Source organism: Hemitrygon akajei, chromosome 6 (genome assembly GCF_048418815.1).
Source record: "Hemitrygon akajei chromosome 6, sHemAka1.3, whole genome shotgun sequence".
NCBI classification, from domain to species: Eukaryota; Metazoa; Chordata; class Chondrichthyes; order Myliobatiformes; family Dasyatidae; genus Hemitrygon; species Hemitrygon akajei.
The window spans coordinates 9,857,797-9,874,005 of NC_133129.1; the positions used below are offsets into that span (position 1 = coordinate 9,857,797).

General features: G+C 45.5%; 1 protein-coding gene across 1 annotated transcript in view; it reads left to right on the forward strand.

The window, feature by feature from the left end:
- cplane1 (ciliogenesis and planar polarity effector 1) overlaps positions 1–16,209 on the forward strand; it is a 349,043-nt gene that overhangs the window by 93,553 nt on the left and 239,281 nt on the right. Inside the window, exon 16 of the mRNA XM_073047849.1 lies at positions 15,083–15,223. Within this exon, the coding sequence (XP_072903950.1) occupies positions 15,083–15,223 (141 nt within the window). The remainder of the gene's footprint in view (positions 1–15,082; positions 15,224–16,209) is intronic.

The following is a 16,209-nucleotide window of genomic DNA, read 5'->3' on the forward strand; positions in this document are numbered from 1 at the left end:
ATAATTCCATAATATAGCTGTGTTCCCCACCACCCACCAAAGATTTTCCTGAAAGGCCACTGACACTTGGGAGGGCTATAATTATGGATTTCTTCCCCAGTCCAATTTTTCTGCAGCGAGTTTCCACAATTGTTGTAAATACCATTGAGGGTGGTTTAATTTGTGCCCTTATGCCATCCTGTGATTAACATCTGGTCACAGATGCTTTGTCCTACAGGACTCCCTCCTCCTTTAGTTCCGATTCTTCCCCGTCATTTAGGGGCTCTACCCAAGTTCCCTCCAACTTCCAATTTACGCATGTTCAGATGAGATCTGTTATAATCAGGCTGAAATACAACCCTGTAAAATATTTACTTTGCATCACTGGTTAATTTCTTACTGACCACAGGTGTGAAAGATTTTCCAGTAGGCAAATTCAACTGGACACGTTAATGTGATTAGCATACTCATAAGCAAGGGTGGGAGGGGGGGGGGGGTGTGTGTGTACACACGCAATAAGAATACATAGTGGTTGGTAAGTTGATGGAGAAGATTCTAAGAGGCAGGATTTATGAACATTTGGAGAGGCATAATATGATTAGGAATAGTCAGTGTGGCTTTATTAAAGGCAGGTCGTGCCTTACAAGCCTGATTGAATTTTCTGAGGATGTGACTAAACACATCGATGAAGGTAGAGCCGTACATGTAGTGTATATGGATTTTAGCAAGGCATTTGATAGGGTACCCTGTACAAGGCTTATTGAGAAAGTAAGGAGGCATGGGGTCCAAAGAGACATTGCTTTGTGGATCCAGAACTGGCTTTCCCACAGAAGGTAAAGAGTGGTTGTAGATGGGTCATATTCTGCAAGAGTTTGGTGACCAGTGGGGTGCCTCAGGAATCTGTTCTGGGACCCCTATTCTTTGTGATTTTTATAAATGACCTGGATGAGGAAGTGGAGGGATGGGTTAGTAAATTTGCTGATGACACAAAGGTTGGGGGTGTTGTGGAGAGTGTGGAGGGCTGTCAGAGTTTACAACGGGACATTAATAGGATGCAAAACTGGGCTGAGAAGTGGCAGGTGGAGTTCAACCCAGATAAGTGTGAGGTGGTTCATTTTGGTAGGTCAAATATGATGGCAGGATATAGTATTAATGATAAGACACTCGGTAGTGTGGAGAATCAGAGGGATCTTGGGGTCCGAGTCAATAGGACACTCAAAGCTGCTATGCAGGTTGACTCTGTGGTTAAGAAGGCATACGGTTCATTGGCCTTCATCAATCGTGGGATTGAGTTTAAGAACCGAGAGGTAATGTTGCAGTTATATAGGAACCTAGTCAGACCCCACTTGGAGTACTGTGCTCAGTTCTGGTCGCCTCACTACAAGAAGGATGTGGAAACCATAGGAAGGGTGCAGAGGAGATCTACAAGGATGTTGCCAAGTTTGGGGAGCATGCCTTATGAGAATAGGTTGAGTGAACTCGGCCTTTTGTCCTTGGAGCAACGGAGGATGAGAGGTGACCTGATAGAGGTGTACAAGATAATGAGAGGCATTGATGATGTAGATAGTCAGAGGCTTTCTTCCAGGGCTGAAATGGCTAGCACGAGAGGGCTTAGTTTTAAGGTGTTTGGAAGTAGGTACAGAGGAAATGTCAGGGGTAAGTTTTTTACATGGAGAGTGGTGAGTGTGTGGAATGGGCTGCCAGCGGCAGTGGTGGCGGTGGAAATGATGGGTCTTTTAAGAGTCTCCTGGATGGATACATGGAGCTTAGGAAAATGGAGGGCTATGGGTAAGCCTAGGTAGTTCTGTGGTAAGGACATGTTCAGAACAGCTTTGTGGGCTGAAGGGCCTGTATTGTGCTGTAGGTTTTCTATGTTTCTATTAGTCCATATATCGTTAACAGCTACATTCCCCCAGTCTCCTCTTCCTATTCCATCGGGAATTCTTGGGAAAAGGAGTGGTGTAGTTTACACCGAGTTCTATGTACCCAGTCAGCTTTCCCTAGAACTTTAACTGGTGTGCTGGCAACCAGTAGTATTTTCCACCTGTGGTTCTTTGGTACGATTCCTTGGGGCATACAAAGCAATTGTTTAATGCCTCTTGTCATTTCAATTCTGTTTTTTGACATACCTTGGTTAATTTGTCTTTAAAATTCCAATGGCCCTTTCTACTGTTCCAGAAGATTGGGCCTGATATGGTACGTGCCATTCCCATGAAAATCCAGACTTGGCTAATTTTCCCATAAAATGGGCTCCTCTATCACTGATAAATTTGCAAGGAATTTGAAACCAGGCAATAATTTCCTTCTTCAATATCTTAACTACTGTTCTATTATTGCCTGTTCTTGTGGGGAAGGCCTCTGTCCATCCATTTAGAAATCATGTCCCACTATTTATATCCCCCACTTGCTGGCATATGACATATGCGGATTTATAAATGGTGCCTCTGGGATGGGCAAATGATCAAATTTAGCAGGGGACTTTCCCCGATTATTTGTTTGACAAATTTCAGAAGTTTTAACCATTTGCTCAGCTACCACTGTTGTCATATTTGATGTGGTACCCCTCCTTTTCCAATACGTCCTTGTCCATGTGCTGGTGAGGACTCTGTGGTAGGGGGTGCAGATGTAGACTGTTGTAAGTTCATTGAAAGGGTAATGGCCTCCCTGGAAAGGGCAATAGATTCAGCAGCTGCATCTGCTGCAGGGCCTTGTGCCACAGGGTCGGAGCTTCGCGTCTGGGCTTCACATTTTCTTACAGCAATCTGCTGTGGCAGTAAATAGCCTGTAGCGAATTCTTAATAAGTTGAACATGCTGTATAGGTTTACCAAAGGAGGTAATCAATCCCCTCTGCTGTCATAGGGTACCAAAATCATGTACTACCCCAGAAGCATATCGTGAATCGATGTAGCTATACACAGTTTTACCCTCAGCACTGGTGAGACCAAACAGCTCAGCTGCTTTCTTTAGAGAGGGAACCCACTTCCAATACCTCATGAGGAGTCACCACAGCATACCTAGCCAGGGTCTCAAAATCATTGTTTACATGATGAATCATCAGTAAAAAGAATCAAATCTGGATTATTTAAAGGGTAGAACTCAAATCAGGATGAGGGGTGGTTGTGGCTTGTACAGTTAACACACAATCATGTTCAGCATCACTGTGAATGGGAACAAGGGTGCCTGGATTAAGGGCGGGCACTCTTAAAAATCAAATTTGGTTTTGAAGATTGCATGACCTTCTACGCTATTCACCTTGCTGCTGTGAAGCGTCGTGTAACCGTTGAGTTGAGGAGCAGCATTACTGCACGAGGAGTCAACACTGAACAGGAGTGCTCCAGTATCATTGGTGTGGCCGATTCAACCATCACTGCTGTCTGCACTTCGGTATTCAGGAATCGATAGTAATTTATCATGCCGAGGAATGAAAGCATAGTGTTTTTTTATTTTCGGGTCCAAGAGATTGAGTGACTCCTTGCAGACTTTGACTCCATGGGCTGGTAGGTGGTTAACAGTGTTACAGAGTCTTTTTGGCAATCTGCCAGTGCCTTGAAGGCCACCAGCAGATCACCAGTATATTAGAAACATAGAAAATCTACAGCACTGTACAGGTACTTCGGCCACAAAGCTGTGCTGAACGTGTCCCTACTTCAGAACTACCTAGCTTTACCCACAGCCCTCTATTTTTCTAAACTCCATGTAGCCATTCAGGAGTCTCTTAAAAGACCCTATCATTTTCGCCTACACCACCGCCGCTGGCAGCCCATTCCACGCACTCACCACTCTCTGTGTAAACAATTTACCCCTGACATCTCTGTACCTACTTCCAAGCACCTTAAAACTGTGCCCTCTCGTGCTAGCCATTTCAGCCCTGGGGAAAAGCCTCTGACTATCCACATGATCAATGCCTCTCATCTTGTACACCTCTGTCAGGTCACCTCTTATCCTCTGTCGATCCAAGGAGAAAAGGCCGAGTTCACTCAACCTATTCTCATAGGGCATGCTCCCCAATCCAGGCCAACATCCTTGTAAATCTCCTCTGCAACCTTTCTATGGTTTCCACGTCCTTCCTGTAGTCTGGAGACCAGAACTGAACACAGTACTCCCAAGTGGGATCTGACCAAGTTCCTATATAGCTGCAACACTACCTCTCGGTTCTTAAACTCAATCTCACGATTGATGAAGCCCAATGCATGGTATGCCTTCTTAACCACAGAGTCAACCTGTGTAGCAGCTTTGAGTGTCCTTTGGACTTGGACCCCAAAATCCGTCTGATCTTCCACACTGCCAGGAGTCTTACCATTAATACTATATTCTGTCATTATATTTGACCTACCAAAGTGAACCACCTCATACTTATCTGGGTTGTACTCCATCTGCCGCTTCTCAGCCCAGTCTTGCATCCTATCAATGTCCCGTTGTAACCTCTGTCAGCCCTCCACACTATCCACAACACCCCCAACCTTTGTGTCATCAGCAAATCTACTAACCCATCCCTCCACTTCCTCATCCAGGTCATTTATAAAAATCACAAAGAGTAGGGGTCCCAGAACAGATCCCTGTGGCACACTACTGGTCAGCAGCCTCCATACAGAATATGACCCATCTACAACCACTCTTTGCCTTCTGTGAGCAAGCCATTTCTGGATCCACAAAGCAATGTCTCCTTGGATCCCATGCCTCCTTACTTTCTCAATAAGCCTTGCATGGGGAACCTTATCAAGTGCCTTGCTAAAATCCATATACACTACATCTATGGCTCTACCTTCATCAATGTGCTTAGTCACATTCTCAAAAAATTCAATCAGGCTCGTAAGGCACGACCTGCCTTTGACAAAGCCATGCTGACTATTTCTAATCATATTATGCCTCTCCAAATGTTCATAAATCCTGCCTCTCAGGATCTCCATCAACTTACCAACCACTGAAGTAAGACTCAATGGCCTATAATTTCCTGAGCTATTCCTACTCCTTTTCTTGAATAAGGGAACAACATCCGCAACCCTCCAATCCTCTGGAACCTCTCCAGTCCTCATTGATGATGCAAAGATCATTGCCAGAGGCTTAGCAATCTCCTCCCTCGTTTCCCACAGTAGCCGTCCGGTCCCGGTGACTTATCCAACTTGCTGCTTTCCAAAAGCTCCAGCATATCCTCTTCCTTAATATCAACATGCTGAAGCTTTTCAGCCCACTGCAGGTCATCCCTACACTTGCCAAGATGCTTTTCCGTAGTGAATACTGAAGCAAAGTATTCATTAAGTACCTCAGCTGCTTACTCCAGTTCCATACACACTTTTTCACTGTCACACTTGATTGATCCTATTCGCTCACGTCTTATCCTCTTGCTCTTCACATACTTGTGGAATGCCTTGGGGTTTTCCTTAATCCTGTCCGCCAAGGCCTCTCATGGCCCCTTCTGGCTCTCCTAATTTCATTCTTAAGCTCCTTCCTGCTAGCCTTATAATCTTCTAGATTCCTACCATTACCTAGTTTTTTTGAACCTTTCGTAAGCTCTTCTTCTTGACTTGATTTACAACAGACTTTGTGCACCACGAATCTTGTACTGTCCCATCTTTTCCCTGTCTCATTGGAACGTACCTACTCAGAACCCCACGCAAATATCCCCTGAACATTTGCCACTTTTCTTCCATATGTTTCCCTGAGAATATCGTTTTCCAATTTGTGCTTCCAAGTTCCTGCTTGATAGCCTCATATTTCCCCTTACTCCAATTAAACTCTTGCCTAACTTGTCTGTTCCTATCCCTCTCTGATGCTATGGTAAAGGAGATAGAATTGTGATCACTATCTCCAAAATGCTCTCCCACTGAGAGACCTGACCAGGTTCATTTCCCAATACCAGATCAAGTACAGCCTCTCCATTTGTAGGCTTATCTACATATTGTGTCAAGAAACCTTTGTGAACACACTTAACAAACTCTACCCCATCTAAACCCCTCACGCTCAGGAGATGCCCATCAATATTTGGGAAATTAAAATCTCCCACCACAACAACCCTGTTATTATTACTCCTTTCCAGAACCTGTCTCCCTATCTGCACCTCGATGTCCCTGTTACTATTGGGTGGTCTATAAAAATCACCTAGTAGAATTATTGACCACTTCCTATTCCTAACTTCCACCCACAGAGACTCCATGACTTCCTTCTTCTCTGCAACCGTGACACTATCTCTGATCAACAGTGCCATGCCCCCATCTCCTTTGCCTCCCTGTCCTTTCTGAAACATCTAAAACCTGGCACTTGAAGTAACCAATTCTGTCCCTGAGCTATCCAAGTCTCTGTAATGGCCAGAACATCATATCTCCAAGTGCTGATCCATGCTCTGAGCTCATCCGCTTTAATCATGATACTCCTCGCTTTAAAATAGACACATCTCAGACCGTCGGACTGTGCTGGTCCATTCTCTATCACCTTCCTATCCTTCCTTTCGCACTGTCTCCAAACTTTCTCTATTTGTGAGCCGAACTCCCTTTCCTCCGTCACTTCAGTTTGGTGTCCACCCCCCAGCAATTCTAGTTTAAACTTTCCCCAGTAGCCTTAGCAAACCTTCCCGCCCAAATGTTGGTCCCCCTCGGATTCAAGTGCAACCCATCCTTTTTGTACAGGTCACACCTGCCCCAGAAGAGGTCCCAATGATCCAGAAATCTGAATCCCTGCCCCCTGCTCCAACCCCGCAGCCACGCATTTATCCTCCACCTCATTCTGTTCCAATACTCACTGTCGTGTGGCACAGGCAGTAATCCCGAGATTACTACCTTTGCGGTCCTGCTTCTCAGCTTCTTTCCTAACTCCCTGTAGTCTTTTTTCATGACCTTTTCCCTTTTCCTACCTATGTCATTGGTACCAACATGTACCATGACCTCTGGCTGTTCTCCTTCCCACTTCAAGATATCGTGGACGTGATCAGAAACATCCCAGACCCTGAAACCTGGGAGGCAAACTACTATCTGTGTTTCTTTCCTGAGTCCACAGAATCGCCTGTCTGACCCCCTAACTGTAGAGTCCCCTATCACTTCTGCCATCCTCTTCCTTTCCCTGCCCTTCTGAGCCACAGGGCCAGACTCTGTGCCACGTTCAAGAAGCTGGAGGAACTCAGCAGGTCGGGCAGCATCCGTGGAAACGAGCAGTCAACGTTTCGGGCCGAGACCCTTCGTCAGGACTGAAGAGGGAGGGGGCAGGGGCCCTAGAAAGGTGAGGGGAGGGTGGAAAACCAATCAGAGGAAAGATCAAGGGGTGGGGGAGGGGAAGTAGGGAGGGGATAGACAGGAAAGGTGAAGAAAGAATGTAAGGGGAAAGCACTATGGGTAGTAGAAGAAGGCAGAAGTGCTTTCCCCTTACATTCCTTCTTCACCTTTCCTGCCTATCCCCTTCCTGCTTCTCCTCCCCCATCCCTTGATCTTTCCTCTGATTGGTTTTTTACCTGACACCTACCAGCCTTCTCCTTCCCACCCTCCCTCCACCTACTTTCGGGTCTTGGCCCGAAATGTTGACTGCTTGTTTCCACGGATGCTGCCCGACCTGCTGAGTTCCTCCAGCTTGTTGTACGTGTTACTTTGATCACAGCATCTGCAGTGTACTTTGTGTTTACAGACTCTGTGCCAGAGGCACGGCCACTGTTGCTTCCCCCAGGCAGGTCGTCCCCGCGAACAGTACTCAAGCAGGAATACTTATTGTTAAGGGGGACAGCCGCTGGGGCACTCTCTAGAAGCACCTGCTTCTTTCGCTTCCCTCTCCTAACTGTAACCCACTTCTCTGTATCCTGTGGTCCCGGGGTGACCACAGCTGTACTCGATCACTTCCTCACTCTCCCTGACCAGATGAAGGTCATCAACCATAGTAAAATAATGCGAGGGCCTGGCAACAGTAATCATCTTGTACAGCAGCTGTGTACGCTGGGTTCTAAGGCAACCTTGTCCAGATATAGTGTTGTCCATTATAGGTAAAGACAAGCTGGTGTTGACCGTCCTCGTGCAGAAGCACCGAGGGAGGGTGGAGTAGAGGTCAATCGCTGTGTACCATCAAGATTCAGATGGTATGGGGGACAAAATAACATTTGTGTCTGGTACAACCAGGAATCTCAGCTGTACTATCTGGTTGACAGCCAGCAAATCTTGCCCAAATCTTGCTCCATTTGTCTCGCCTGCCCAGGTTGGGGATTGGCGATATGGGGGGATTGCACAGGCTTTGCGTCTTGCATAGCACTGCTTGCTGTAAAAGTGTCTCAATAACAGATTTTATACCGTTAACATTAGCCCCACTAAAAAAAAATCCCCTAGTATAGTTTCATTTTCAATTACGGTGTGCAGTATATTTTCCCAGGGATTCCCCTTTATCTGCCAACTGCATGTGACTCATTTTGCCAAGAGCATGTGACTCATTTTGAGTCTCAGATTGCTGTAACATCATTGGCTGAAATCAAGGCACATTAGGTTCAGGTAGCTCAAGATATAATCCTTCTGGGGTACAGTGGATGCTCGCATTTAGTTTGTACAATACTCTCCAACCCAGCAGTTTAACGGGTGAATTTTGGGCCACTACAAATGATTCTTCTACTGTCTGTTCTAGTTTAATATTAACAGATTTGGATAAAGGCGCTATCATGGGGATTCACACTCCCCCCACAGTCTTAACATTTTTTCCTACTTTTGGCAAGTCCACAGAGGGGGATACGAATGATAAGGAGGCACCTGAATCCATCTGGACCTGTCCAGTTGGATTTGTTAGCTAGAAGGAACTACAGTCTACAGATAAGACTATAAGATATAATAGCAGAATTAGGCAATGTGGCCTTTCATGTCCTCTCAGCCATTTTATCATGGCTGATCCAATTTTTCCCTCAGCCCTAGTCATCTGCCTTCTCCCTGTATCCCTTCATGCCCTGACCAATCAAGAACCTATCAAACTCTGCCTCAAATATACATAAAGAGTTAGCCTCCACAACTGCCTGTGGCAAAGAATTCCACAGATTTACATCGCCATTCTAAAAGGACTTCCATCTATTCTGAGGCTGTGTCCTTTGGTCTTAGATTCTCCCACCATAGGAAACATCCTCTCCACATCCACTCTTATCAAGGCATTTCAGAATTCAGTAGGTTTCAATGAGGCCATCCCTCATTCTTCTGAATTCTAGTGAATACAGGCACTGAGCCATTAAACAGTCTTTGTATGACAAGCCATTCAATCCTGGGATCATATTTGTGAACCTCCTTTGAACCCTCTCCAATTTCAGCACATCCTTTTGAACAAAAGGGGCCTAAAACTGCTCACAGTTCTCTCATGAGACCTCACCAGTGCTTTATAACATTACATCCTTGAAATAAATGCTGACATTGCATTTGGCTTACTCACCACTGACTCAACCTGCAAGTTAACCTTTAGGGAATCCTGCAATCTTTGCACCCCAGCTTTTTGTATTTTCTCTTCATTTATAAAACAGTTATTCCTTTCATTTCTTCCAACAAAGTGCATGACCATACACTTCCTGCCACTGTATTCCATCTGCCATTTCATTGCCCATTCTCCTAATCTGTCTAAGTCCTTCTGTAGCCTCTATAATTTCTCAAAACTACATGCCCCTCCACCTATCCTTGTATCATCTTGTCAGTACCTCCAGTTGAACTCTGTGCTTCCCCCTAGCTGTCAGTCTGTGGTTTTGTATTGCTATGTGCTCCTGTCCCCACTCCTGCTCTACTCCGGCCCCTGTATTACTGAGTACTCCGTCTCTCTTCTGTTTCTCATTGTTACCTGTATTGCTGCTCCCTGTGTCTCATTGTGCTCCACCTATCATCTGCCTCTCAGTGTATTTCAGTCCTGTGATTTCACCTGTTTGGTGCCAGATTGTGCCAGTGAGTTTTCCTGAGCCTTTCTAGCATTCATCTCTGTACTCTGTCTGAATATCAACTCCGCCTGTTTCCCGATTCTGGTTTTTGGATTTCTCTGGATGTTTTGATCTCTGCCGAACTTTGACGCTGACTTGGTTTGCACCTCGGGATTTGTTACTCAATTACTATCACTGTGCACAGTACCGAGTCTGCGATTAGATCCCTGCTCCAGTGTACTGACACATCTGCAAATTTTGCAACAAAGCCATCAATTCCATCATCCAAATTATTGACATATAACATAGAAAGAATCGGTCCCAAAATAGACCATAAGACTTAGGAGCAGAATTAGGCCACTGAGCCCATTGAGTCCATTCAACTCCACGGGCCTGGCCTCCACTGAAGTCTGTCGCAGAGTATTCCACATTCACTACTCTTTGGCTAAACAAAGTCCTCCTAACCTGTTCAAAAGGTCACCCCTCAATTTTGAGACTGTGCCTTCTCAGTCTGGATATCCTCACCAGAGGAAACATCCTCTCCTCGTTGATTCCAGTGCCACCTTATCATCCTTGTGTAGTCCTTTTAACATCAAGTAGGTTTCAAAGAGATCCCCACACGTTTTTCTAAATTCCAGTTAGTACAGGCCCAAAGCTGCCAAATGCTCCTCATTCGTTAACCCCTTTATTTCTGGAATCATCCTCGTTAACCTCCTCTGGACTCTCTTCAATGACAATACATCCTTTTAGAGATTGGGGCCAAAAACCGTTTACAATACTTTGAGTGCAGCCTGAACTGGTGTCTTATAAAGCTTCAGCATTATCTCTTTGTTTTTATATTCTATTGCCCTTGCAATAAATGTCAACATTGTATCCAACAGTCCCCCTGTGGAGCACCTCTAGTCACTGGCAGCCAGCCAGAAAAGGCTCCTTTTATTCCAGTTCCTTGCCTCCTGCCAATCAGTCACTGCTTTATCCATGATAGCATCTTTCTGGTAATACCACAGGCTTGTAGCTTGTTAAGCGGCCTTGTGTGGCACCTTGTCAAAGGCATTCTGAAAATCCATGTAAACAAAGTCAACCAATTCTCTTTTGTCTATCCTGCTTGATATTTCTTCAAAGAATTGCAAGAGATTTTTCAGGCAGGTATGATTTTCCCTTGAGGAAACCATGCTGACTATCATGTGCCTCCAAGTACCTTGTGTTTTATCCTTAATAGTTGCCTCCAACTTCTTCCCAACCACTGAAGTCAGACTAACTGGCCTATAGTTTCCTTTCTTCTGCCTCTCTTCCCTTCTTGAAGTGTGTAGAGATATTTGCAATTTTCCAGTCTTCTGGAACCATTCCAGAATCTACTGACACTTGAAAGATCATTTTTAATGTCTCCACCATTTTCAGAACTGGGGGTGTATACCCTCAGGTCCAGGTGAATTATCTCCCTTCAGACCTTTCAGTTTCCCAAGAACCTTCCCTCTAATGGTAACTTCTCACACTTAATGTCCCCTGACACCTGAAACTTCCACCATGCTGCTAGTCTCTCCCACAGTGATGCAAAATACTTATTCAGTTTGTCCGCCATTTCGTGGTTCCCCCATTACTACCTCTCCAGCATTGTTTTCCAGTGGTCTGATATACACTCATTATTTATCTGAAGAAACTTTTGGTATCCTCTTCAATATTTTTGGCTAGCTTACTTTTGTATTCCATGTTTACCTTAATTTTTTAGTTGCCTTCTGTTGGTTTTTATCAGCTTCACAATCCTCTAACTTCCCACTAATTTTTGCTCTATTGCATACCCTCTCTTTGGCTTATATGTTGGTTTTGACTTCTCTTGTTAGCCACAGTTGTGTCATCTTTCCTTTAGAATACTCCTTCTTCGGGATGTCTGTGGCCTGTGCCTTCCAGATTGCTTTTAGAAATTGCAGCCATTGCATCTTCCCTGCCAGTGTTCTTTTCCAATTCTGGCCAATTCCTCTCTCATGCCTCAGTAATTCCCTTTACTCCACTGTAATACTGATACACCTGACTTTAGCTTCTCCTTCTCAAATTTCAGCGTGAATTTGATCAAATTATGATCACTTCCCCCAAGGGTTCATTAACCTTAAGCTCTCTAATCAATTCTGGTTCATTGAACAACACTGAATTCAGAATAGCTGATCCTCTAGAGCTGCTCTAAAACTCCCATCTCGTAGGCACTCTAGAAATCCCCCTCTTGTAATGCAGCATCAACCTGACTTCTGCAATCTACCTACACATTGAAGTCTCCCATGGCTACTGTAACATTGCCCTTATAGCATGCATTTTCTACCTCCCGTTGTAATTTGTAGGTAACACCCTTTGGGGGTCTGTATACAATTCCCATCAGGGCATTTTTACCCTTGTAGTTGCTTAGCTCTATCCACTGATTCAATGCCTTCTGCTCCTGTGTCACCTCTTTCTAATGATTTGATTTCAGTTTTTGCTAACAGAGCAACACTGCCCCCTTGACTTCCTACTTGTCCTTTTGATGCAATGTGTATCCTTGGACATTAAGCTGCCAGCTATAATATTTCAGCCATGATTCAGTGATCCCTGTAACATCACACCTGCCAATCTGCAACCGTGCTGCAAGTTCATCCACCTTATTCCATATACTGTGCACATTCCGATTCAACACTTTCAGTCCTGTTTTCAATTTTGTTGCACCACGCTCAACCTTTTGGTTCCTAACTTTGTCGGAGGTCTTACCAACATCTACCTCCACAATGTCACCACTAACTCTTCTGGCACACTGGTTCCCATCCCCACAACTGTAGTTTAAACTCCACTGCAGGATTAACAAACCTTCTCACTAGGATAAGTAGTCCCCTCCAGTTCAGGTGCAAACCGTCCCTCTGTAAGGGTTCCATCTTCGCTGGAAGAGACCCCAATAATCCAAAAACCTTAGGCCCGCCCTTCTACATCAATTCCTTAGCCACATATTAAACTGTATAATCTTCCTAGTTCTAGTCTCACTAGTACATGGCACGAGTAGCAGTCCTGAGATCACAACCCTGGAGCACCTGTCCTTTAACTTAGCACCTAACTCCCGAACTCCCTGTGCAGAACCTCATCATTCGTCCTGCCCCTGCCATTGGTGCATACGTGGCCTACGACTTCTTTCTGTTCACCCTCCCACTTAAGAATGCTGAGGACTCGATCTGGGGTATCCTGTACTGTGGCATCTGGGAAGCAACATGCCATACGGGAATCTTGTTCTCGCCCACAGAACCTCCTGTCCGTTCGCCTAACTAATGAATCCCCTATCACCAGTGTGCCTCTTCTAACCCCTTTGCCTTTTGAGTCGCAGTGGCAGACTCAGTGCCAGAGACCCAGCCACTGTGACTTTCCTCTGTTAGGTCATCTCCCCCAAGAGCATCTACAGTGATATACCTGTTGTTGATGGGGATGGCCAAAGGGTTACTCTGCACTGGTTCCTTAGCTTCTTTCCCCTTCCTGACTGTCACCCCATTTCCTGTGTCCTGCACCTTCACTCTCTCTCTCTCCTCTCTCCCCCCCTCTCTTCTCTCCCCTCCCCTCTCTCCCCTCCCCTCTCTCCCCTCCCCTCTCTCCCCTCCCCTCTCTCCCCTCCCCTCTCTCCCCTCCCCTCTCTCCCCTCCCCTCTCTCCCCTCCCCTCTCTCCCCTCCCCTCTCTCCCCTCCCCTCTCTCCCCTCCCCTCTCTCCCCTCCCCTCTCTCCCCTCCCCTCTCTCCCCTCCCCTCTCTCCCCTCCCCTCTCTCCCCTCCCCTCTCTCCCCTCCCCCTCTCTCCCCTCCCCTCTCTCCCCTCCCCTCTCTCCCCTCCCCTCTCTCCCCTCCCCTCTCTCCCCTCCCCTCTCTCCTCTCCCCTCCCCCCTATCTATCACCCCTTCAGCCTCCCAGAGTTCATCCAGTTCCAACTCCTGAACACGGTTCGTTCGCAGATCTTCTGCCAATTGTTCTGAAGCTTTTTTAAGTTTAGTGCCTGCACTATTCTGTTTACTTTCTTTATTACCCATTTCTCATTTTTTTTAAATTTATGCTTAAAACAATTTGGTTAATTTATAAAGCAATGGCTATTCAATTCCCCTTTTTCTGACCAGAAAATATATTGACTCTTGAAGTCTGACAGAATTGAGTTTGCTTGATTCAATTAAAGTTGGACTCCCTGTGGGTCTTGGACCCAGTCTTCCTTTTACCAGCTTGACCCTCTCCAGAAGCTCAGAGATGGTCACCGGCAGGGTGGGCCCTTGTCGCACCAGTCTTGCCCATCTGGTTTGGTTCCCTCTGGAGATTCACGGCAGCTCACAGTCAAACGTTCTCCATGATCTCCTGGTCTACTGGTCTTGTTCACTGATCTCACTTCTCAAGCTCACAGTATAATGGTCCGCTGGACCCTGTATCAAAGGGGCCCCACGTTGGGTGCTAAACTGTTAGCGAATCTAAATGTTTTGATCAGGCAAATAAATGCAGACCCCGAGAAGGCTAGGATCAAATTTACTATTGACGAGATATATCACGGAGTCTGCCTCACAATTAGGGTGTTCTGGACTCCAAATAAGCAGTGGAAAGTTCCTTCTTTTATACAGTATAGAATCAAGATGTTTGTAATGTCAGGCCTAACCACACACAAAAACAGGAGCAAGTAGGTACATCCGAGGCACATGGTATTTTTAATCATAGAATAGATAGTCGCTATGTCATATAAATATATATTCCTTCTTTCTGTACTTAGGGCTACCTCCTGTTTACGAAAGACTGTCTGCTGTAAGTCTAAGCTTAGGACATTGGGTTAAAAAAGCTTATTGGGTTACAAAGTTCAAATAGAAAAATTCTTTGACCAGCTAGTCTGGACTGATTTTACGGCTGACTACATCCAAAGTTTTAGCAACACCAGTGGAAAAGGGAAGTTTCATATTTTCGTAACTTTAAGGGTCATAATGGATGAGAACAAGCAACTCTGGTGCTATCAGATAAACAATCCTTCATTCTTCCACAGTCAATTAGTGTGTACACTTTGGAACATTTAGTGTATACTCTTTAGGACAGTTAGTGTGTATTCTTTGGGACAGTTAGTGTGCATTCATTGGGACATTTAGTGAATATACTTTGGGACAGGTAGTGTGTACAATTTGGGAAGGTTAATATGTATACTGTGGGACAGTTAGTATGTTCATTTTGGGACAATTTGTGTGTGCACATTGAGTCAAAATTTGTTTGGGACATTGGTGTGGACACTGACTGAATCCTGAGTATTTGTTTTCTGTCTTTTCAGGCCTGGGTATTGGCGATGTTGCTGCTGTGGCAGTACTTCAGTCTCTGTCTCGATTCATGGCCCTCTATTTCACTAACCAGCCTCTCTATGTGCTGCCCCCTCACCACATCGACGTACTGCCTCCCCTGCACTTCAGACCTGGTAAGGGGCTCCACACAAACCAAGTGACCATGTTGACTGCAGAGGGTGCTGGGTGCAGGGAGATAGATGGTTCTGGCTTTCTGAGAGGGTATTATGTGAGGTAATGTGAAATGGTGTGAGTGAGGTGGCATGGTGTTTGATGGGGTGAGGGGCCTGGAAGCTGTGAAGACAAGTGGAGGAAAGTCTTTCCTGAGTTCTGAGGATGATGGTACTCTGTACCATTTGATTCTGATACTGATGCTGAAGCTACTGATAAAGATCATTGTTACAAATATAAGAAAATCTGTGAATGTTGGAAATCCAAAGCAACACACACAAAATGCTGGAGGAACTCAGCAGGCCAGGCAGCATCTATGGGAAAGAGTAAACAGCTGATGTTTCAGGCCAAGACTCTTCATCAGGACTCGTTAGCCAGGTTCCTGTGCACCTCTGCGTGTCAGTGCTCAGTAACATCTGGCTGTGAAACGATGAATGGTCAGGCCTAGAACTCTGTCCTTGGGAACTGCAGCAATGCCCAGGTCACATGACCCTTCTAGCCTGTCTCCCCCTGGTTGATCTGCTTCCCTCCCACCCTCGTCCTTTCATTCCAATCCAGTCTGTGATGAAACAGAACAGAGAATGTAACATTTCAGTCCACGTTGTGCTGACAACATGGAGCCTATTCCAAGATCAATCTAACCCTTCCCTCCTATGTAGCTCTCCATTTAAAAAAAAATCATCTATATGTCTTTCTAAGAGTCTTTTGAACATCAGTCTAGGTCCACTATTTCAGCAGCCACTTTGTGTCAAACCTTTGGGGCCGGGCCATCAGGTTACAGTAATTCAGAAGCATGGAGTTGTGTAGGCCTTTCAGCCCATCAACACTATGCCAGCTGTCACTGCTGAATGTACTAATCACACTGCCTACATTAATTCCTTTGCTCTGTGTCCTATTCAGTCATTGGCCCAGGTACCTCTTAAATGTTGTTGCTGTCTCCACCTCTCAT